The 22,654-nt window shown below is 52.3% G+C and overlaps 7 protein-coding genes across 7 annotated transcripts; 4 read left to right on the top strand and 3 right to left on the bottom strand.

Annotated features, from left to right (window-relative positions):
* Positions 1-280: 280 nt before the first annotated feature.
* PpBr36_05696 (uncharacterized protein) lies at positions 281-3,718 on the top strand (the record flags this gene model as incomplete). Its single annotated transcript, XM_029892849.1, has 2 exons — positions 281-391; positions 590-3,718. 2 exons carry the CDS (start codon positions 281-283, stop codon positions 3,716-3,718), a joined length of 3,240 nt encoding a protein of 1,079 aa, XP_029745979.1.
* An 856-nt stretch (positions 3,719-4,574) lies between these two features.
* On the bottom strand, positions 4,575-6,714 carry PpBr36_05695 (uncharacterized protein; the record flags this gene model as incomplete). Its single annotated transcript, XM_029892848.1, has 2 exons — positions 4,575-6,317; positions 6,397-6,714. The coding sequence occupies 2 exons, from the start codon at positions 6,712-6,714 to the stop codon at positions 4,575-4,577; spliced, it is 2,061 nt and encodes a 686-aa protein (XP_029745978.1).
* A 377-nt stretch (positions 6,715-7,091) lies between these two features.
* On the bottom strand, positions 7,092-7,286 carry PpBr36_05694 (uncharacterized protein; the record flags this gene model as incomplete). The annotated part of the gene is made up of 1 exon (XM_029892847.1): positions 7,092-7,286. One exon carries the CDS (start codon positions 7,284-7,286, stop codon positions 7,092-7,094), a length of 195 nt encoding a protein of 64 aa, XP_029745977.1.
* Positions 7,287-7,836: 550 nt separating this feature from the next.
* Positions 7,837-9,296, top strand: PpBr36_05693 (uncharacterized protein; the record flags this gene model as incomplete). The annotated part of the gene is made up of 2 exons (XM_029892846.1): positions 7,837-8,074; positions 8,143-9,296. The coding sequence occupies 2 exons, from the start codon at positions 7,837-7,839 to the stop codon at positions 9,294-9,296; spliced, it is 1,392 nt and encodes a 463-aa protein (XP_029745976.1).
* A 914-nt stretch (positions 9,297-10,210) lies between these two features.
* PpBr36_05692 (uncharacterized protein) lies at positions 10,211-11,642 on the top strand (the record flags this gene model as incomplete). Its single annotated transcript, XM_029892845.1, has 2 exons — positions 10,211-10,749; positions 10,856-11,642. Coding segments are annotated over 2 exons (1,326 nt in total), but the record flags the coding sequence as incomplete, so codon positions are not given.
* Positions 11,643-15,081: 3,439 nt separating this feature from the next.
* PpBr36_05691 (uncharacterized protein) lies at positions 15,082-18,546 on the top strand (the record flags this gene model as incomplete). The annotated part of the gene is made up of 5 exons (XM_029892844.1): positions 15,082-15,283; positions 15,368-15,513; positions 15,577-15,670; positions 15,769-18,354; positions 18,437-18,546. 5 exons carry the CDS (start codon positions 15,082-15,084, stop codon positions 18,544-18,546), a joined length of 3,138 nt encoding a protein of 1,045 aa, XP_029745974.1.
* Positions 18,547-20,109: 1,563 nt separating this feature from the next.
* On the bottom strand, positions 20,110-21,723 carry PpBr36_05690 (uncharacterized protein; the record flags this gene model as incomplete). Its single annotated transcript, XM_029892843.1, has 1 exon — positions 20,110-21,723. One exon carries the CDS (start codon positions 21,721-21,723, stop codon positions 20,110-20,112), a length of 1,614 nt encoding a protein of 537 aa, XP_029745973.1.
* Positions 21,724-22,654: the final 931 nt, after the last annotated feature.

Below are 22,654 nucleotides of genomic sequence, written 5' to 3'. Positions count from 1 at the left end.
ATCTCATTCACATCCTATCCCTTCCTGTAGTTATTGCGCACATCATCTTTGTGTCTTACTCCACCACACTCTTTTACTCACTTGTATGAGTATTCCAAGCAGTTGCCGGTAAAAAAAAAGGAGTCGGAGGATACTTTATTACGGAACTTCCATTTGTCGGCAGCGCCGTTTGCCCTTTCTCAGCTGCCATTGGCTGGAACCGCCGTTTACACTATACAAAGAAAACAAAGAGACGGAAACATTTTGGAAAAAAAGAAAAGAAAAAAACAACAACACAGCAATGGCCAGTTCGGTAACAACTCCGGGCTCAGGACAAGGCGGTCTTCCCGCACACCATTTCGACAGGGCAGGGAGTCTGCAGCGCATGTTGGAACTGGAGACGCAATTCAAGGTAACACAACAGCCCGTCAACCAGCAAGCCCATGTCACTCGCTCACTTTGCCTCTGTACACAAACAAGTTCCCTACCCAACTGTTCTCACCCACATAATCTCTGGGCCACTTCTTCTTGTCCTTCACCTTTCTCTTCTCGCTCTTCATACACCGAGCCTTGGACTTGTTTGCTCACTTATTTGTCCACCAAACCACAGCTGGCTAGACTTGGCATCGGGAGAGCAGAGAGCACTCCGGACTTGAGGACTCAAAACCAAGATCTCACTTCTGAGCCGGATCTGAGAACACTCCGAGATCGCCGCCGTGACCTGGGACCACCACCTCCAGAGGGAGAGGCAAACAATGCAATGCTCAACTCAATTCGTCGTCGAAGCGTCACAGGCCCACCACTTTCCATCGACATCGTTCCATCTGCCCGGGTCAATAGCAAAAGCCGCTCCAAGACGGTGAGCTTTGCAGCTCCGGATGAGGACGATGATTCTGACCGTTCTTCGATATGTCAATCACCGGGATGGGGTGATCTTGGGTTTAGCAGGAAGAAGAAGAAGAAGGAAAAGGAAAAGTCACCAACCACTCCGAAACCTGCCGAAGATAAGAAAACAAAGAGGAGATCGAGGCTCTCCAAGCTTGCACCACGTCGTGCAGCTGCGCAGCCCACATCTCCAGTTCCTCCTCTGCCTACAGTGCCCAAAGCTCCAACCTCTGCTGCAGGCGACAGCCAGACACATTCTACGAAGCCTGCCAATACCCAGCCGTCCAGTATCTTGAAGACGCCTGAAATGCTGATCAAGTCGACACCACTAAACAGCATCTCGAATGAAAACTACACGACATCGACGAAGTCGAGCATGATGGCAGCGACAGCGCAGCAACAGCAACAGCAGCAACAATCACAGCCACAGCCACCGGTGACGGTGGCCCCTGTGCCATTCGACCAAGACCGGGGCTTCGTCGGAGGTATCAGACTGGAGAGAGAAACAGAAGCAGCCTCGCAGGTCTTATCACACTCGCGCGTTCGCTCAAGAAGTGGCTCACTGTCACTTTTTCCCAATGCCCGCCCGGTTATCAACCCACCGCAGCGTGTACCAATGCAGAGATCACAGTCCTCGGGTCCCGGTATAGATGGTCATCAGCACAACGTCAACCCAGTGGCACAAATTCCCAGAAGTGTTACTCTGACAGACATTCCCAGTATGAAAAACCAGAGAGTCACCGCCGAAAACAAGCAAACACCTAGTCCCGTCATTTCCCAAACCCATACCGGGCACCCCCCAAGCCAATCCCTTCTCTACTCTACGACCGCGAGGACCGCCAATTTTTTCAAAGCACGCCAGGAAAAGAGTGAGCGTGAATTGGCCACGCCAGACTCTTCGAGCTTCTCGCAACTTGGAAATGACAGTGTTGCCGGGATTGGGGCCCATCAGGCCGCCCAAAACTTTGAGTTTCCGAAAACAGCGCACAACACGGGCGATTTCAAACCCCAGCTTCGGAAACAGCCCCCTCTGTATGCCATGCCCAATAACACGTTTTCGCCGCTCCAGGGGGACCTTCGGTGGCAGAAGCAGTCACCAATCTCTGGGCCGGCTGGCTCTATTTCAACCTTTGCAAACACGGATCATCGCTCCATGTATGCCCAATCGACCAGCCAAGATGCTCAACAAGACGCTAGTGGCTTGAACAAAGGGCTCTCACCTGCCCCGCGCCACGCATATGCGCAGTCATATCATAGTGGCTCGTCATCGGCCGTTGACGACCAGTCACCACCTAATATCAAGACGGTTTATCTGAGCCACAGAGGAACCTCAGAGTCACCGCCTCACAGCGGAACGGCTCGGTCGTTCAAGGAGAAGGCTATGGCGATGCTAAGATCGCCAACAGCGGAATCTCCTCCCGTCATCACTGGCCCTTTCAACCCGCGCGGCAGCGGCCTCTCTTTCCATGAGGCCAGCCCTGAGCCAGAGATCTCTACATCTGTGGAGCAACTTGTCGCTGCGCCCTCCCAAAGGGCTGGCCAGACTTCGGGTGGCTCATCAACCTCGTCTTTCGACGACTCTTACATGACCTCACTGAACACCACGCCGGACAGCTCAAGGCCCCAGTCGGCCAAGGAAACGCCTGCAATCGTCAGTGAGATGACAAACGTTCCGGGACGCGGCAAGATCGTGGCAAACGACAGTAGGACTCAACGTCACTCCCACCAGGCCTCCCTAGTGGTCATGAAGCAGCCGTCCCTCCGAAGCCGGTTGAAGAGATCATCCAGCACCTACTCGCAGATTGACTCGCCGTTTCATCTGGAGGCCAGCGCAAAATATGAATTTTCAAACGGCAAGCCGGTTCTCTCGACACCTGTGCCAAGCCAAAAAGGCGAGTCCTTTGTTATTGACTTTTCGGAGCTGGTGGCAACCGGAGATAAAGTCGAAGGCACAGAGTCCCTGGCCAAGACAAATAGCCGAGACGAACAGCCAGACTCTCGCGTGTGGCACAACGTTGCCAGCTCAATCGACTCGGTCGACTCTGAGCCCTCAGACCTAAGCAGGGCTACATCACAGGAGGAGTCGGATGGATCCTCCACCGCAGTCGATGTGTCCTTCCTGCCTCCCCTTAAGCATGAGCCCTTCATCCCTCCTAAGTCGAGAGCGAGGAAGAGCAGAATGCTCAGGAGCACGGAAAGTACAGACGACGACGAGTCCACAGCGCCAAGGATCGCCATAGCCGTGGAGCACCCGCAGCTGGCCACCGGCGCGGCCTATCTCAGAGAGGCTAGGAAATCCGTCCTCATGCCTCCGTCGCTCATCTCGATGCCCCAATCCAAACCACCCAAGATACCCGCAAGACTTTCGCTTGCGCCCCCGATCTCAATGGTCGTGCCCAAGGCACCAAAAACACCCAAGCCTATCCTCGCAAACTCGTCGGCCAACAGGCTCTCGGCCCAGCCGGTCATTATCCCACCAGCCCTACCCACCCCTGACAAGGCAACCGCCCCTGCGGGCGTGACGGTGTCGAGGCGGTCGCTGCTCCCACCGCCCTCGCCGTCTTCGACCGCCAACGCCGTGGCGATCAAGAAGGCAGCACCGCCGCCCGAGCTGCTCGGGCAAAAGGTGGCCAAGATGCTGGTCGAGTGCTGCAGCTGCCGTTTCCTGCATGACATGCCCAGCCGCTTGTACGAGTGCATGGTGAGCCCGGACGCGGTGGTCGAGGACCACGCCATGGGCATCAGCGGTGCCATCACGACCATGGTCAAGTGCCCCTGGTGCGCCCACAACATGAGCACCAGCTGCTGCGCTGGATATGCTGCCGTTATTCACTTGACTGAGAGGATGCACTAGCTGGGGGTGGGTGTTTTTTTCAGTGCAAAATGGAGCACCACGATATCCTTCTGCGTTCGTCCTCTTTATTTCTCACTTTGTGTTTTGTTTGCGTGTTTTATTTTTTTGTAACATGCGGCAACAAAAAAAAAAGCCTGCTTGGGTTGATTCGGCTCTCACTCTTTTAATCTCTTTTTATGTGGTCTTTAGCCCTGGGCGGCTTCTGCTTTCTTCTCCTTTCTGTCGACGGCGATGCGTGTTCTGTACTCGTATCGATTCCACCAAATGTTCTCCAAACGCCATCCAAGCTTCTCTCCTTTCCTTGAAATCATACAAGTTATGTATTTAACTAATACCAACATGGTCCACGACGCGATAAAATCCTCCCAGGAGCTGAGATGCAGGAGCCTTTAAAGAAAAGCCCGTGCTGTAATCTGAACGCATACATGGGGCATATTATTGATTGGGTTTGTGATAAAAAAGAAAAAGACAAGAAAAAAAGAAAAAAAAAATAGCCATGAAAACCAGTATCCTGAAAATGCCTTTTATGGATGAAACTTTACTTTTGGAGCGCGTAGACTTTGTGCGTCCTCAACCGGCTCTTTACGGTTTTGCTTGTTTTTATACACAGAAAAAGATAATGAAAGAATATGCCGTTGGTTCCACCATTTTAACTTGTTTCTCGTCCCCCCCCCCAATGCAGTAAAAGTACAGTAGTGGTTTTTCTTTTTTTTCGTTTTGATGAGGATAACAAGAGAAAATATAAAACAACACAAAGAATGTAACAGTTGAAAAAAAAAGAATCGACGTAAAGAGAACCCATGGCTATGACCACGGGTCTCCAATATAGCTAAGAAAAAACGATAATCAGAATAAATCACCCTTTCCAGGTGAGATAGACCCATATGGCGGCAACCATCCACAGGCACCGCCAAGCCGTGGTCCAAAACTCCCGAAAGACAATCAGGGAGCGCTGCCGCCCGCCCCTGGGCCTCGCAGCCTTCCATTTGCCAAAGTCGTCATCCTCGTCGTCCGGGCGGATCTCAATCTTGGGCGTGCGTGTGCTGTTGGAGCCCCAGCCCCATTTGCCTCCGCCGCCGGCACCGCGGTGGCCGGGCGTCGAGTGCCGCATCTTACTGCTGGGCGCTGCGACGCCGTAGCCGTAGCCGCGGGACTGAAAGCTCGAGGTGCCCGAGTCGTGCGTGGGCGTGCGGCGACCGTAGTAGGGGTCGTCCATTTTGGCCTTGACGGGCAGGATGGAGCCGCCTCCCTGTTGGGGCTCGAGCGCAAAGGGGGTGAGGCCCAGGACCGGGACGAGGAACGCACGGATCGCTAGGATGATGCCCGAGAGGACAGCAAAGAGCCCGTAACGGGAGAAGGTGCGCAGCTGGCTGGGCAGCAGGCACAGGTGGGTCTGGATGGTCTCCTTGGGAGCACCGGGTAGCGGGTTCCCTTGTGTGTCTATCGGGTTGTAGAGGCTGACCATGAGAAATCCTGGTGTGGGCACCCCCATGGCCATGCTGATGCTCTTGACCGTGATCTCCTTGACGTTTCCCTGCGCCATGCTGTGTACCACTTCGCAGTAGTCATGGTCGTCGCCAGAGAAGGCGTGCACCACGTTACCGATGTTCCGAATAAGCTCCTGGCTGTCCTCCTCGTCAAGGACATTCTGATACTGGTAGCCGCCTGAAACGGAGATGGCATTGCGATGGTCAGGGATCACGGGACCCGTTTGGCCCTTTGGTGGCTTTGTAGGCGGCCAATGCTCACGCAGCGGACCGCAAGGCGTCCCTGGTGGCCGAAAAAGGGGCACATGAGTTAACAATATGGACGGAAGATCGGCCGTATCCTTCTCAGTCACTAGCTTCGGGGTGTCGGTGAAATCGGCCTTCTCGAGATCCTCGATGCGGTGCCAAAACTTGACCTCCTCGACCTCGCCTCTGAGATGGCGTAGCTCCTTGACAACAGCCTTGCGCTTCGCCCAGCCGACCTGTTGGAGAAAGTGCTCGGTCGGCTTGTAGATTTCCTCAATGCGGTGATAGGCCTTGCCAGCGCTGAGTGAGACCGTATCTACCGAGACAAAGGTGTGATTTCCGATCACGTCCACGCGGTTCCCCTCGCCAAAATAAGTCTCGAACCGGTCACGGACGGGAATCTTGATTTCGTCTCCAAAGCCTAGATCGTGATTCCCTGGTAGGCTCGCGATTATCTTCCTCCCCCGCTGACCCTTAACCGGTCCTGTCTGAGCAAGCTTGACCCAGGGATTAAAGAAGATGTTGCCGAAACGCCCGTATTCCTTCAGCCAAAAGTTATGGGTGTACTTCTTGTACCATTTCTTGAGGAGCGCCTTTTCGAAGCCCGGCCGGTGGTTCCACTCAGGATCTTTAAATTCGCCATGAGCGGTCTTCCATTCCCTACCGCCATCGAAAAGGTCCCCTAAAAAGAAAAGGGAGGTCGGGTCGAGCTGGGATATTAGTTGGTTGTAGGAGCGGCGGAGGTAGTTGTCGGTAATCTTGTAGGTTAGGGGGTTCAGGGGCCATGGCCTGCCAGGGTATGAATGTGGATCTATTAGTTGGGGGTCGGCCACCAGAACGAGGTGGTGAGGATTTGCGCCGGCGGGCTTTGGGAAGACAACAAAAGTTAGCTATGCAGATGGCCAACATGCAAAGACGTGGAAACTGAGTGTATAGAGGACGCACCCATTTCTCCCACTTGTCCCAGTGACATTGGTTAACCTTGTTATGAAACACCCATCGTTCCCCCCACAGCAGCACGATGACCCAGAATGCAACGAGCAAGTGAGGAACGCTCAGTATTCGGCGGGCAACCAAATTCCTCTTGAACTGATGAGAGGCTCGAGTGAGGCCGTTGATGGCCATGATCCGACCTGGACCCTTGGCAAACCTCCATATGAATTGGACGGAGCGCACGGCAGCGGCGCGCAACTCCTCGATTATTGAGTTGTCATCATGGGGTTTTCGAAAGGCAGACGAGTAGCCGTTGCTATATTGTGCCATGGCGACACAGCGGGAGCCATGGACCTCGTCCCGGCGGGGGGCGTGTGCGGCGTGATTTTATCTGCACCTGTTGTTGCGAGAGGCTCTAATTGATCGAGCTTTGTGTACCTGGAGGGTTCGAGGATATGTCGAATTTGATTAAATGGACGTAGTAGAAATGGAAATAAACTGCGAGTCGAGGAAAGACGATTCCAATGAATGGTCGTGGGGGTCCGGGTCGCGCTTGTGTCTTTTGGTATTTAGCAGCCGGTAGTTGGTTAAGCTTGTACAATATACCTGATTAGGCAATGGATGTGCTTGTGTTTTTGAGGTAATGGGTACTCGGGCAATCTGAGTTATTCAAGGTATCCCAAGGAAGATAGATGCCAATGGTGATTTTAGTGCTGGAGCGAATTCGATGTCCTGTAAACCTCGTCCCCTGGTGACCGACAAAAGGCAAGACAACACCAAGCGACAGGGGGAAGGCCAGCTTGGCCAGGTACGGAGTGACCTGGGGATGGAGCTGCCGATGGTACCCAGTGGTATTCAATGCCAGCAAACTGTACCCGGTTGGGAGCGGGCTGATAGTCCATAGTACATGTAGCCTGACCAAGCACTTGGGTAGGGGTAAATCTAAGATCCACAAATTCAATGCACAAAGTGATCCACTGCATTCATCTCTCCAGTCGCGCGTTCAAATGTTTTGATTGGTGAATCGAGTCCAATTTTGGCCCATGACATCCATCAAAAGCCCCCGCCGCGGGTCAAGCTGCCTTCCATGTCGATTCCATCGAGCTCCGTCGTCATCGAAGTCCCCTATCTGCGTTTAGGTGTGCTGAGGAGGCAAAAAATTGTTACTCACTCCTGATCCGAATTTCGGCCTTCGAGTCCTTATCTCCACATTCAACCAAGCAACTACATAAACAACCACCGAACCTTAATAGACACCTTGAACCCGGCTGGCTCAAGTAAAGTACACACTGGCTAGTTTTTGCGAGCGATCTTCACACTCGTCTGTTCATCAAATTCAAGAAACCTACTCTTCCTTCTGCACTTTCCGCCTGCCCCGAAAATCTCGTAGTCAACCGAGCACGCCTCTGCACATACATCCCGTCTGATAATGCGAAGCTGAGCCAGGCCGGGATGGCGTCCTTGGCCTCGGCTCCCTCATCGCAAATTATTCACGACCCGGGCGAACGCAAAAATGGCACACAATCCATCACGTTAGCAAAGATGGTATCTGGTGCGGAACACGCGGCGCCCTTGCCACTGCCAACCGGTGTAGCGGGCGGGTTGTCTGCGGACGATGAACCTGTCGAGATCACTGCTGTCCAGAAGATGGTGTCAGCCATTTCTGGCAGCCTATTGACCGGGCTTCTAGGTATGTTATGTTTATAATGCTTGCAAGCCGTCCATTCAAGATCTGAAGTACTGACTGACCCATTGCAGTAACACCCTTGGATGTCGTTCGTGTGCGATTACAGTCGCAAACTATCGCCAAGCCTGAATCATCGGTTAAGGCTCACAAACTACCCCTTATCTCCACAAGCACATTCCGCCCGCCGGCCAATCTAGGCGTCACGGCGTGCTGTCGCGAAGTCTTCTTCATGAACAACAATGCCCAGTTCTGCGTCGTCGGTGGCCACACAGAGCCTAGCAATTCCAGGGTAGCCGCTCTGGAATGCGCAGTAAAGCAGACGCAGCAGAGAACATACAACTCGACTATAGATGGACTCAGGAAAATTGCCCGGAATGAGGGCGCAACTGCTCTGTGGCGAGGTCTATCCCCGACACTTCTTATGGCGGTTCCGGGAAACATAATATATTTCACTGGCTACGAATGGCTCAGATATAACAGGGAAAGCCCCATTGTCAAAGTCATCAAGGAAGACTATTCACCCTTGGTCGCAGGCAGTGTGGCAAGGATACTGGCAGCAGGGGCCGTAAGCCCCATCGAGCTCTTCAGAACCCGACTTCAGGCCTCTCACGGCTCTTCCGCAGCAGGACATCTGGCCGACACGTTCCGAGGCATTCGCGAGATGGTCGGGCTCCAGGGCTATCGGTCACTATGGCGTGGTCTAACTCTTACTCTCTGGCGGGATGTGCCCTTCTCTGGCATGTACTGGTGGGGCTACGAGTTCATCAGAGGAAGTCTTACCGATGCGCGCGAGCGGGGGAGGGGTCAGACACGCGATGCAGACGAGTCCCGCGGACGTGTCCGGAGGAGGTCACAGAGCCGTGAGAACCACGCCGAGACTTTTGTGGACAGTTTTGTTGCTGGCGCACTCTCTGGAGCGTTTGCATCGGTGGCGACCATGCCTTTCGATGTTGGAAAAACGCGCACTCAAGTGTACCAGAGCAATGGCGGCATGTCCAAGACAGCCAAGGCTGTGGCACCCGAGGAGCGGAGTATGGTGCAACTGCTTTGGCACATTTTCCGGACCGAGGGAGCATCCGGGTTGTTCAAAGGCTGGATTCCAAGGACGCTCAAGGTAGCGCCTGCTTGCGCCATCATGATCAGCAGCTACGAGGTTGGTAAGAGGGCGTTCAGGAGTATGAACGAAAGGAAATTACGGCAAGAGATGGAGCTGAAGCAGTCCTAATAAGAGGGCTCTGCTGGTGTATTTAACATGTTTGTTCTTTCCTCGAGACTCTTTCACGGGAAGGAAAAAAAAACACCTCTCTGTTGCGTATTTGGATGCATTGTAAGGCGTTCCGGGAAATTGAAGAAAAGCGTTAATTAATTCTTACGAGCTGTGATTTTTCACTTGCTCTTTTAGACACGATGAGGGGGAGAAAAACTGTCCGGACTTGGGATGTTGTGGTGGCTGTATTTGGTTTCTTTTTCAAGTTTAGTCCAGATACAGTCCTCAATGTTTTGGCTGGTGGTATGATTGTAAGACTAGGAACAAAATAGCAAAAGCATACATCTGTTGGAAAACTTATGATTCATGACATGTTCTGGCCTCTCACACCTCCGCGGCAGGGGGGAAATGGCTACGCCACCTACGAAGTAATTACCTGCCTTGCTTGGGATCGGGCAACGGGCTGTGCGTAACGTTCAACAAGACCTGCCCATGCACATGCACAGTTCAAGGGGGCTGGCTGCCCGCTGAAACCCATTAAAGCTGCAGCACGCTTGGGCGTTTTTGACGCGCCCGCGACGTGAATGCCACGCGTTTTCCCTCTTCCCACCTCCTCAATGCGGCGTCCGCTCCCCATTCCCCATAATCTATGACTGCAGAGTTCGCCCGTTTTGGATAATTGAAACGAAAGGAAGCAAACACAGCTATCTTGCGCACAAACGGAACCTATCCAGTCTGCCTAGAATTTAGATTGGGACGGCCTACCTACACACATAATCGACTCGTGCCACTTTGTCTTTTATTTTTATTTTATTTTTCTTTCTCCAAACCTTCCTCTCTCTTTACTCTGTTCTGCTATTCAACCCAATTTCAACGCTGATTGTGTCTATCCACTGTTACAACCACTAAGTCTTTTTCGCCATTGTAAAGGAAACAAGCCGCACAACCAAGGTTTAAATAAGGATTCTGGATACTGCCTGATCCTTGGCCTTCGAATACCTCTCCAGGCTGTGGAGGCACACCGTCTTTGTTACGACAGCACCAACAGTCCCAAGCTGCTTCTTCACACCATGTCCACCCTCAAGCGCAAGGCCAATGGAGCGCTGGCAGCCTCAGATGCCAAGAAACCCAAACAGAACGGCAGCATCACTTCATTCTTTGGCGCACCCAAGACCACACCCGCCGCCGGCGCCACCACATCGAGCAGCTCAAGTTCTACTACAGCGCCAGCAGCCTCAGCTCCAGCCAACCCACCGGCTGTCAGTTTCAACAAGCAGAAATGGGTGGACAAGCTTACTGACGAACAGAGGGAGCTGTTAAAGCTGGAGATTGACACTTTGGACGAGAGCTGGCTTGCGCTGCTCAAGGACGAGATTACAACAAAGGAGTTTCTTGATCTGAAGAGGTTCCTAGATAGGGAAGCGAATGCGGGCAAGAAAGTGTTTCCGCCAAGGGAGGATATCTATTCATGGTATGTAAACAGACGAGCCTCGTTTACCTTCACAAGCGGACATACTCGTCCCTATGTTCTGCTTGATTTATACTAACATCTTCCGTTTCGTTTTTGCCACCAACAGGTCCCGCCATACACCATTCCATACGGTCAAGGTTGTAATCTTGGGCCAAGATCCTTACCATAATATCAACCAGGCCCACGGGCTTGCCTTCTCAGTGCGACCACCGACCAAGGCGCCACCGTCTCTCAAGAACATGTATATCTGCCTCAAGAACGACTACCCTGCCTTCTCGCCGCCGCCCAACAATTCGGGCCTACTGACGCCTTGGGCCCAGCGCGGCGTGCTGATGCTCAACACGTGCCTTACGGTCCGGGCGCACGAGGCCAATTCGCACGCCAACCGGGGATGGGAGAAGTTTACGCAAAAGATCATTGAGCTCGTGGCGGGTCGGCGCAGCAGGGGCGTGGTATTTATGGCATGGGGCAGTCCCGCGGCCAAGAGGGTGATCAAGGTCGACCAGAAGAAGCACCTGGTGCTCAAGGCGGTGCACCCGAGCCCGTTGAGCGCGTCCAGGGGATTCTTTGACTGTGGGCACTTTAGAAAAGCCAATGAGTGGTTGGTACAGAGGTATGGGGAAGGGGAGGAAATTGACTGGAGCCTGACAGAGGGAGTCAGCCTGTTCCCCAAGCCGAAGGTGGAGGTAGTCAAGGCGGCACCCGAGGCAGGTAAGGTCAAGAAAGATGATGAAGAGTTTGACTTTGACGAAGAAGAGGAGCTGGAGGCACTGGAGGAGTTGCGAAAGATTGAAGACAACAAGAAGTCCGAGGTGTCAGCACCTTTGACTGCGAAGCAAGGTATCGAGGTCAAAGGAGACGAAAATAAGGATCCTTCTACGGCTACGGCATGATGATTTCGAAGGAAAAAAAACAAAACAAAAACGAGGAACGAAGCCGGGAGGGAGTTTTGACCAGGACGGTATTTACGAGAGCCACCTGGTTTTCTGGGTGTTTCTTGTATATTCTTTTTTTTTTTTCTCACGTCACGTTTTACAGGTCATGTACGAGGATTGGTTTAGGCCTGGATTTGTCAAAAAAAAAGGAGCTCGGCCCCCCCTTTGCGGGAAATTTTATGTTATCAGATCTGATATGGACATCCCAGAATTATATGGGTCCTTGCATTTGAGTTTGTGACTTGTTTTGCGCATAATAAACACGCGACGGCGAGATGTTGAGTTGCTTGATGCGCACCGAGTACCATGTCCGAGAAGAAAATCGGCCATCAATCAAGGCGTGTTTCGTGGCGCCCGGCGGGAAAAGGTTCATGGTCCCCGAAAGGAAAGCATTAGCTGTATCGGCTGAAGGGGCTGAGATGGGAAGGTGATTTTGGTTCTCGAGCCAGCTCCTTTTAAATACTTGGTATTTATTACTGACTGGTATAAACGACAAGAAGGAAAAAGCAAAATTAAGCGACGGAATGCGGAAGGACTGACAGAAAACCAAAAGCCATGTTCCAGATTGAGTTGCCTCGTACCAGCACACCATGCAGAAGACAAGAGTTATGAGTGCAGCCTTGTTTTTTTTTTTTTTTTTTTTTTTTTTTTTTCTTCAGCAACAGTAATCAATCGGGAATATACGAAATGCTTGGTATCTTTCATGACGTGTGGCTTTTCTTTTCCTTTCCTTTCTTTTCCCCCACTCTCTGTCTTTGCACTCAGCAAGACTTTACTTGTCTCAAGCACTTCTGCCAGCTCAGCGGGAGAGTTTCTCCCGGCTAGCATCCCCGGTTCAAGTCGTTGCGCAGGTTTTCTTCATGCGTTGAGGTTTCAGCACATGGAAGCCATGAAAATAGACCAACACCCCCTCCCACAGTGATCGGACTGAGATTGGGGACCCCATAACAGAAACATTCCAGCTGATCTGCTGGCGATAAAACGACCCGAGGGCTGAAAATGGGGAAGGGGGCGTACGTTTTTATCTCTTCTTTTCGGGAACCCGGATCACTAAATTACCAAATTGCCGGGTATAAGCCTGATGTTGGTAGGGTCGGATGGAACAGCTCTAATTCTGGACGACGGCAAGTCAAGAGGCTTTGGGAGCGCGTGGCTGACTACGGAGGTTTATTCTTGGAACGTTGTTGTTTTTTTATTCCTCCGAATACGGTGTGCATGCGACATGTAAGGTGTTGGGCAGAAGGAGATCGGGAATCCAGGGCGAAAGAGAGACAAATGCATGAGAAAGCATTATCATTCAAACAAGGTACCTGTAACTACCTTACCTATGGTACTACCATTGAATGCAGTACATACTGCATGCAGATTCTTCTTCCTCTGATACTCCATTAGGAAGGATTCCGTCTGCTTGAGTGGAGAAACTTCCATGCCCTTGTGGGATGATTTGACCAGAGAGGCTCTGGTAGCCAACCCTTCTTGTCAAACCACCATTAACCCGACGTAATTTCATCTAGCTGCAGCCCTTAATACGCAGTCCACCACTAACAACCAGCCAACTAACACCGGCATCTTCAATCCGTAATATACAGAAAATTCGACTGTGTCTGAGCACGTCCACTTTAGGTTGTCAATTGGTCGATTGCGTACCGACTACTCCTAAGTGGGGAAATTCCAGTGTTACTGTATGCATGCGTCGATAATATCGGATCCTTGTGGCCGAACCAACGAACAAACAAACGCGACCAGCAAAAACCCCCTTCCCCCAAAATACGTGATAACCGAGACCAGAAAAAAAAGTTGTCGGACGATGCATGATTTTTTTTTTTTTTTTTTTATGTTTCTCCAGCACGGGGCCCCACCCCCCACTCCCCATCCCACCTATCACGCTACCAAGGCTACCCATCAGAAGCGCTAGCACCCCCACCTTTGCCGGCTATCTGCATTCTACTGCACATTTGACGAGCCCTCGGACGCACTGGAACCAGCCTAAGGTTCTGACGGATTGGATTACTATCCTAAGGTCGAGCCGTTCATTTTGCTATGCAGGTACAAAACTTGGTGTGACTGTTGGCAATCAAACTGATAATTCCTCTCCGTCCGTTTCCTGGGTTTACGAACTGCCAACTTCATCCAAAGGCTCTTAGTCGAGGACGGCGTGCAGTAGCCACGTAAGAACAGACGTCCAATTCAACACGTACCCTTTTGTGTCCGGCGTGCAACGCAAGTTGTTGGATGGCAAATGTCGGATATATGTGTTTAAAAATATCTTTGCAAGAGACATATTTAAGCAAAAAAAAAAAAAAAAAAAAAAAAAAAAAAAACAAGGTATATAATGATGGCTTTTTTTTCGAGCTGATCGAGCTGTTTGCAGCTAACTACCATCTACGGTAAGTAATTACTGTACTGTTCTAGCATATGCCTTCTTTCCCCCCCTTGTCAAATTTGAATAGCAAAGGACCCCCTTCCCTTGTCGGGGGCGCCCGCCTTGCCAGTCGCCTGTCTCACATCCCCGTCCCACTTTAGCCCCTGAAGACATTGATTGACACGCCCGCACAAGCTCCAGGCTTTTCGCCTACAGGTTTCCCAGGTTGGGCTAGAGCCGAACCTGTTCGATCGCCCTCTTCAGCGCTAGGAAAGAACCCTCTTTGCAGATTGAGCAAGGCCTAGCTGGGGCTGGGCAGCATTGCATTTCTGCATTGATCGCTAAAACCAGTGCCGCGCTGGACAAATCTCTTTCCCTCGGGTTTGCTTGTATCGGATCGATCTCTGGTTTTTTCTTGCTCTGTTTTTTTTTTGTGTGTATTTGCTCGGTTACCTTTTTGACATTATTCTTCTCCCTTGCAACCAGCCATTCATAGCCTCTTGCGTGGAGTGTTTGTGGACATCCATTGGAAATATACCTCGCGGTTTTTTTTTTTTTGTTTTTTTTTTATTCCAGCTAATCAACGCGCTCACTCCCGTCATTACTGGGTTGCATCCAAAACCTTCATCGCCACACTACGTAGTACATACCATCTGATACCAGGCACACACCGAACCTTCAAGACGAGACCCTGAATTTCGTCTGGGCTGCCAGGTTCATTCGCTTTTACCCGCTGTTCCAAATAGGAGTTGTCAATCGCTACTGTTGTCTTTTCTTAAAGACTTCCGGTGTTTGCTCGACAAACTGCTCTACCGCACGAACCCAAATTTGGCCCGCCAAGCTTGCCTTGCTCGAATTCGCGGTTCGCCCGACGAGCAACGCCGAGGATTGTCGCCTGTTCTTTGTCTTGCGCGGCAGACGGCACGGGCGCCCCTACCCGGTGGCCTTAATTGAACCGCGTGGCTTTACAGCTCGAATGCTTCCAAGAGATTGACTAGTGTAGGCCCTGCATTCCTGTCACCGAGGCGTTTCCCAATGCCTAGCATATTCTCCCGCCTCAAGGGGAAGGACGGCCCCACCAAGATATCCAAGTCCAAGAAGAACGGCAACCTCGATCACCTCACAAACCAGTTGCCGCAGAAGCCTCAATGGGAGGATGGCTTCGCGCGGACGTCGGTCGAGCCCGAGGAGGTGCAGGATCTGGTGCACCGCTGCACATTGGAGCTGAAGGCTAGAGGTGAGGGAGTCTCAAAATACTGCCTAGGTATCCAGTGTGTTTGGCATGGAAACTGACCGTGAGCCTCGCTCTACCCGGATCCAGGCCTTGACATACCATTCTTGCTCCTCCCATTCCGCCCGACCTCCAACCCTAGTGCAGTCCGGACTTTTATACGGCATTTCTTCGACCACTCCTCGAATCTGCGCGGTGACATGCTGGGTCAGGAGCTTCGAATGCTAGAACCAATGGTGGGTTTGGGAGATTGCGCTGCACTCAATCTTCCGGTAGTCTTGCTAACACCGTTTTCATAGGTCATCTCTGGCGTTATAAAGTGGTGCTGGGCTAGGTTGCAGGGTGGTGTGGTGGGCTGGGATGCCTATGAGCTGTTCAAGGTCGGCGAACATGGTCCGTATCAACAGTCTCCCCCCCCCCCCTTTTTTTTTTTGGTTGCGCCTTACGACGCAGGACTTCGGCAGTTCTAACTTGACATGTCCTTTCGCTAGACTCGGATATGGCGCGCGATTCCTTCCGGACGTTTATACCCCTCAGTGTAGAGAATGAGGCGCGGTCGTCCATAATATTTGACTTCTTCGACCTGCTCTCTGCCGTAGCCGCGCACGGCAAGATGAATGGCTTTGGCGGTCGCAAACTCTCTCGCATGGCTTCATGGTGGGCTTTCGAGCACAAGGATACTGGCAACGGTTTCGAGGGTGGCTACAAAATTTGGCTCAAGGCAGCCGATGCGACCAGCCATCTGTTCTTCGCCTATTTACGATCCATCGCCCCTCAACAAACGCAGGCTGGAATCTCCATGCTTCCAATGTCGCTTCAGAAACTGCTTCAGGAGACCGAGTACCCTCCGGAAAGGCCATCGCTCATGATGTCAACAACATACAAGGTGGTAATGATTGTTGAGACGGTATCGCCGACCCCCTTTGCGCTCCTCAGGCGAGGCAACCATTTCCAGTACCGGGACAACGACCGACCCTTGTTTGAATTTTCCGAATATGAAGATCCTGTTCAGGCATTGACGGAGGAATGCCGCAGAGTTCTTAAGGCGATTGCTGCGGCGAACCAGACCCAGGCACTGTCCAGTGCCAAGCACTCGACGGGTCTGCGCGATGCCTCTTGGTCACGGTTTGAGGATATCGGATTCGGGGCGACGCTAATGGAGGAGGATGATGATTCGGAGCAGAGGCAAGGGAGGCGACAAATTACTGGGCTTAGGACTACGCCAGCTTCGGGAGTCAATCTTGCACGACCAACCACACCATCGTGGGCCGATTTCTTGTCCTCTGGGTTTGCGCAGGATGGGCCCAACAGCCCCTCAAACCTCCTACTTCCGCCCGACAAAGTGCTTCCGCCCATCGACACGACAGTTCGTCAGCGCAGCGCACAGTCTCACCGGCCGAGGCTGGAGTCGGAGCAGAACCTCGAGCCGGGAGAGCTGGCAAGCATATCCCGTCTCGAGCTCGACGACTCGTTCTGGTGGGTGTGGATGACTAGTCTCGCACCTGAGGAGACGGCCGAGAGGAAGTCTGCTTTCGGAAGATGTGCTGTTATTGAAACTCAGATCCGTAGCGGGCGGTGGCTGATATTCGAGGAGATGGTCAAGGGCGCCGCGCCGGAGCCCGACGAGGGTGCCTACATCGCGGAGAAGAAGAGTTTCTTCAGCTGGACGCGCCGCAACAAGACAGGCATGTCCCGCAGCAAGTCGGTGGGTAAGAATATGCTCGGCAGGGGAGATGGTCATGGTGGCGACATGGGCAACAGCAAGGCTAGCATCGGCCCAGACCAACAAGCCAAGATTCAAGCTGCAGCGCAGCGACTCCATGAAAGAGAGATGATGGAGAAGCGAGCGGCTGCGCAAAACTCGCCGACCAGGCGTGGGAGGACGGACGCTGAGCTGATTGCCGAAAAGACCAAGAGCGTCATGACGCTCCAGCCCGGCCTGAAGACTGAGGCGTCCCCGGCGATGCAGTGGGCCAATCGGTACGACAAGGAGGCCATCCGCGAAGCCTATCTGGCCAGTTCCAGCACAGGCCGGGGTCTTGGGCAGTCTACAATGCAGAGCAACGGAAACGGGTCACATACGGGCCCCATCCAGGAGGACGATGAGGCGCCGCCACCTCCCCAGAAGTCGCCCTCTTTATTTCCTCCTCCTTCGCCCGCAGTGGCGTCACATTCTCCTGTCACGAGAGAGCATCTTTCGCAAGCGCCGACACCGGAGCCGGCGGCCTTGCCTCCACCTCCCCAGGAGCAGCATAGTATGGACCTGCAACGAAGCAACCTGGTTTCCCCAGAGCCTGATTTTAGCCCTGATATTAAAAAGCAGCAGAAGAAGCTGCACAAGGAGAAGGAGAAGGAGAAAGGATCAGGTGGATTCAGAAAATTGTTTGGTCGCAAGAAGGACAAGGAGCCTAAACAGCAACAGGGCTCGGAGGACGCGGGCAACGGCTTCCCGCCGGCGGCAGCAGCAGCACCAGCAGCAGGAGTGGTGGGAGGAGCGGCAGGGGTGGCAGGAGGAGCAGCTGCCGCTGCCGCACTGTCGCCTGAGCCTCATATGACTGGACCGAGCTCGCTCGCAGCTCCCAGCGAACGAACCGATGATTTTACGCCCCGAGCCCACACGCCCGTCACACCCACAAAGCCCGCAACCGGCGGCGCGCCTCCCGTGCAGGAGTATGAGCCATCCATCGAGACAGTATCGCCGATTGAGACGGTGGATGCCAACGAGGCGCGTGAGGAGTTCAGTCGGTTTGATCAGGGCCCACTAGCGGACCAGCCAGCCTTTATTCCCGACGACTCGGACGACGAGTCTTTTGATGCCATCCCGCCACCCATCGCCAGGCAGCGTGAGAACGTCGCTCCGCAAGCACCACCCGCCCCTGCTCCCGCCCCTGCTCCTGCCCATGCACATGCCCCCGAGGTCCAGTCGCCCACTAGCCTGACACCGGCCCAGGATAGGTGGGCGCAGATCCGCAAGAACGCGGCAGATCGTGCGGCACAGCAGAGGCAGAGCGAGGAGCAGAGCCAGGGTGGGTACAGTAAGACGACGGATGGCGATGGCGATACGAGTGGAGAAGAGAGTAAGTCTTGACCGTCTGTTTCTGTTTTGTATATGTTCTTCTTGGTAAAAAGACTAAGCTGCTAACAGCTTTGCTATCGCAGCTATCGAATCCAGGGTTGCCCGAATCAAGGCCCGGGTGGCTGAGCTGACGGGCAACATGGAGAACTCGGCACCACCAGGCAGCCGGACGCCTCCTCCTATCCGTCGTTGATGAAACAAACTTCGGTCCGTATGGTTGTACGGATGAGAAGGAACACCCTCAGCCCTTATATGATTCTCTGTTTATGATCTTTTGTTTGTTACACCTGATCTTGCATAAAATCCCGCCATCCTATTCTTTTGATGTTTTCTTGTTGCTGCGAGATTCTTTTATTTTGGTATTCTGCGAGACTGATACGCCAGCAGTTTATTATCATTTTCAATTCTTTATGCTCGACAAATGGCACTGGGTGTCTTTGTCATCTTGGTAATGGAAGCACGAGAGGTGGGGATTTTGGTGCTTTTTCGAAAGATTTTAAGCCTCTCTAGAAGGTCTTGCACCTTTATTCCTTGTTGTCTTTTTTTTTTTTTACTTGCTCTTTCTTTGGTCTCTCTGCCTGACTTCTTATACAGAATACCCTACTCGCAGTAATGATTTGTGCTTTTCAATAGGATTTCCCGACTCGGTATCTGTTCAAAATGTGGTTTTTTTCCTGCCCCATAGGCATGAAGCCTGTCTTATACTGGCTGTGTTAATATTTGCCTCTTAGGTCGTGGCAGACAAGCTTCAGCTCCCTAGTGGAAAACCTGTGAATCAGGGACAGACATGGTCGCTCTGAATCGACCCATGGTGAATTTCTCTCTTGTGTAGCGCAACGGGTTCGATAATGGTCACTTACCCATAGCGCTACCAATGCCAAGTTTGTTGCTGTCCTAGAGGCAGGTATCCTTGTCACGTGGTTGGCTGTGTCTAATGACTGCACTTGGTAGGAGAACTGATACTTGAGACACGTGGGTATGCCAGAGGATGTTGAGATTCCTGGATTGGTGACGATGTGACGAGCCAGATGGCAAACGGAGGTGCAGGCTAGACATTCTTATTTGATAAAAACATGTCTCCACTACGAGAGTATATAAAGACTAGAAGAAGGGAAAAGAAAAAGAAACAAAAAAAAAAAAAGGCTATTGGTGTGCTCCCCCCGAATTCGGGGAACAATTTTGCACATATAACCGGTGACATACGGCAAAGATTCGCGGAGCCTGCAGCAAAAAAGGAACTCGGCAGTAACAGATGCATTCATCACATGTGAGCTCCCATGTACTCACTCTATAGTATTTGATTTCAAGTTATATCACGGATCATTACCGGACCATAGAAAAAACAGTCCCCGAAATGCAAAAGCCAGCATAGGGCTCAATAAGAAAAACGGATTAGAAAAAAAAAAAAAAAGATCGCCGATTCTTTTTCTATTATGCATATCTTACACCGTATGAATAACGTCCGCCGACAAGCGTCTTGTTTGTCAAAGACCAGACGTATAACAAATATCGGTAAAAAGAATTAAAGAAAAGTGATGCTATAGTTCTTCTAGGCAGAGAACAACAGCGAAAAGAGTGTGTTTGTGAGACAGAGAGGGAGGTATTAGACATGCCATAAAACTCCCAGAAAATGCAGAGAACCACGCGAAGACCATGGACGGTCACCATTCAGAGCCAATGTTCAGAAGTGATCCATGAATAAATGACAAAACAAAAGAGAAAGAGTCAAGGAAAAATAGAAATCTAGTTTAGTCTACTAGTGGCGGTGATCATGACCGTGGTTGTGGGCGCCACCGGACCCCGAATGGCTACTGCCCGGGGGTGACTTGGCCCCGGCATCGGAGCAGCAGCCCTGACCCACGCAGTCATCGACACACTCTAGCAGGCACACGGATTCTGTACCAACAGTCCCGCAGGCCGTGGCGGCATCAGATGCGGCCATATCGGAACGGGCGAATTGGGCGTCGTCCAGGTAAAATTCGGGCTGGATGGTAGCGCTGTGGATGCCGTAGGCGTGGAGACAGCTCCGGGCACGCATGGCCAGCTTCATGTACTTTTCGCCGCCTTCTTCGCTAATAGGGAAAGAGACCTGGATGTGCATGGACGCGACGAGCTTGGTGTCGGAGAGCTGCCAGATGTGCACGTGGTGGCATGAGACCACTCCTGGCAAGTCCTGGATGTCCGCCTTGATGTCGCCAATGTTGATGTGATCGGGCGTCGCCTGGAGCAAGATCTTGGCCGTGGCGAGGGTCAGCGGGATGCAAGAACGCAGGATGATGCAGGTGATGAAAAGCGAGACGGCAGGGTCGGCGTAGAAGCGGCCGGGCCACTCCGTCTTCCAGATAATAAGGGCGGTCACTATGACGCCGACGTTACCCAGAGCGTCGCCGATGACGTGCAGAATCATGGCCTGCATGCCCATGTCTGCGTGGTTATGGCTGTGACCGCCGCTCTTTTGCGCTTCCCTAGGTTTGTTGTGGTTGTGGTGGTCGTGCAGGACAGAGTCCCTACGCGAGCGTCCATGGCCGTTAGAGTGCCCGGTGCTCCCGTACTGGCCTTGATGACCAGCGCTGGTGCGGTCGCTGATAAGGGGCGTGTTGTCATTGGTGTCGTCGTTCTCGTTGTCGGTGGCGGATTCATCGTCCGAGACCTCAACGGGTCGGCTGGCAGCTATTATCTCCTGGCGGAAGCTAGCAGGGTGGAACGACATGTCATCAATATTAGTGAGGCGACTGTGGCGGTTGCTGCTGGGACGGCGCCTGTGTGTCTTGAGGCGTGCAGGAACCCCACCGACGTCCTCACGACTGTCGTCGAAGCTGATGTGACGGCCCTCTTCTGCCTCGCGGGTGGCATCGTGAGCATGAGCGTGATCGTGCGAGTGCGAGTGCGAGTGCGAGTGCGCGTCGTTGTGGGAATGGTCGTGGTCATGGTCGTGGTCGTGGTCGTCATCGTGGCCATGGCCGTGGCTGTGGCCGCCGAGGACGAAGAAGCCTGCGAAGTTAGATGCGAGGCCCAGAGAACCGACGATGAGAATCAGCTGAGGGTTTTGGATGGTGGGAGGGTCGACGAAGCGGCCGAGAGCCTCGAGAAGGATGGATACGCATAGGGCGATGAGGAAGACGGCGTTGAAAAAGGCGCCAAGGATCTCGGCGCGCAGCCAGCCGTAGGAGAACTTGTCGGTAGATTTATTTTGCGCGACACGGACAGCCCAGAGGCCGATAACAAGGGAGATGACGTCGTTGAGCATGTGGAAGGCGTCGGCCATGAGGGCCAGGGAACCGACGTAGATTCCAGCAGCGAGTTCGAGGAAGAAAAATGCCAGATCGATTGCAAGCATCACGGCGATGCGGGTTGCTTTGGACCACGCCATTTTTGACGGTCGATTTCTGAGACTCTCAAGGTTGGCAGAGTGGTGTCGTCGGGGGTGAGGAGAGCGAGCCAGCAGCGATGGTTGGCGAAAAAGATAGATAACTGGATTGGTAAGTAACAACTGCGCGAGCTGTCTTGTTTGTACCAACCAACGCAATCGGGCAAACAAGCTTTCGCCCGCCGCACAGTGATGGGTGGATGTGAGGAGGACACCGATCAAAGTTTAGAAGGAACAAAAAAAAAAAAAAAAAAAAAAAAAAAACAGAAGAATATACCACTGGCTTGGAATAGAAACCCCTGGCTATGAAGGCGACATTTCAGAAGGACGAAAAAAGAAAAAGAAGAGCGAGTAAAGGGAGAAAAAATAAAAAATAAAAACCCCCAGAAAAGGTGGGCAAAATAGAAAAGATTCAAGAAATCGGAACCGCCCAGGAACTTTGGAGTGGGGGGGTGACAATGGCGATTCAATCACGTATTATTATTAAAAGGGCAAGTGTCAAGATCATAGCAGAATTAGGGGAAACAGAAAATTCGTCACAAAAACGACAATTAATCAAACATAAAAAAAGAAGAAAAAAATTTACGATAGAGTGGTAACAGAGGCCCGTACAATGCAAAAATAGCATTAGTGTCAATGAACCACATGAATCTAATAAATAAAACAAACAAACAAGGAAGCTTCTGCACGGGCGGGCCGAAGCCTTTGCTGCATGTTCTTTATGTAAGCCGGCTTAAGCTTTGGGGTTTCATTCCAATCCATCTTACTTGCATCGAAGAAAACCGCCCCCTCCCACTACCGATGTCGGTGCTACGGTTCTAAGATATTACGCCGCACAGTCCCTGTAAGATCTTGTGGCTATAGTCAGTTAATATTGGCGTGCTGCAGCAAGTTTCACATGGCGTTGCCTGTATTACCCTTTGTACAAGTTCCT

Source organism: Pyricularia pennisetigena, assembly GCF_004337985.1.
Source record: "Pyricularia pennisetigena strain Br36 chromosome 4 map unlocalized Pyricularia_pennisetigena_Br36_Scf_6, whole genome shotgun sequence".
NCBI lineage: Eukaryota > Fungi > Ascomycota > Sordariomycetes > Magnaporthales > Pyriculariaceae > Pyricularia > Pyricularia pennisetigena.
The sequence above is the reverse complement of the archived record's forward strand: the minus strand, read 5'-3'. Positions and strand labels throughout refer to the sequence as shown.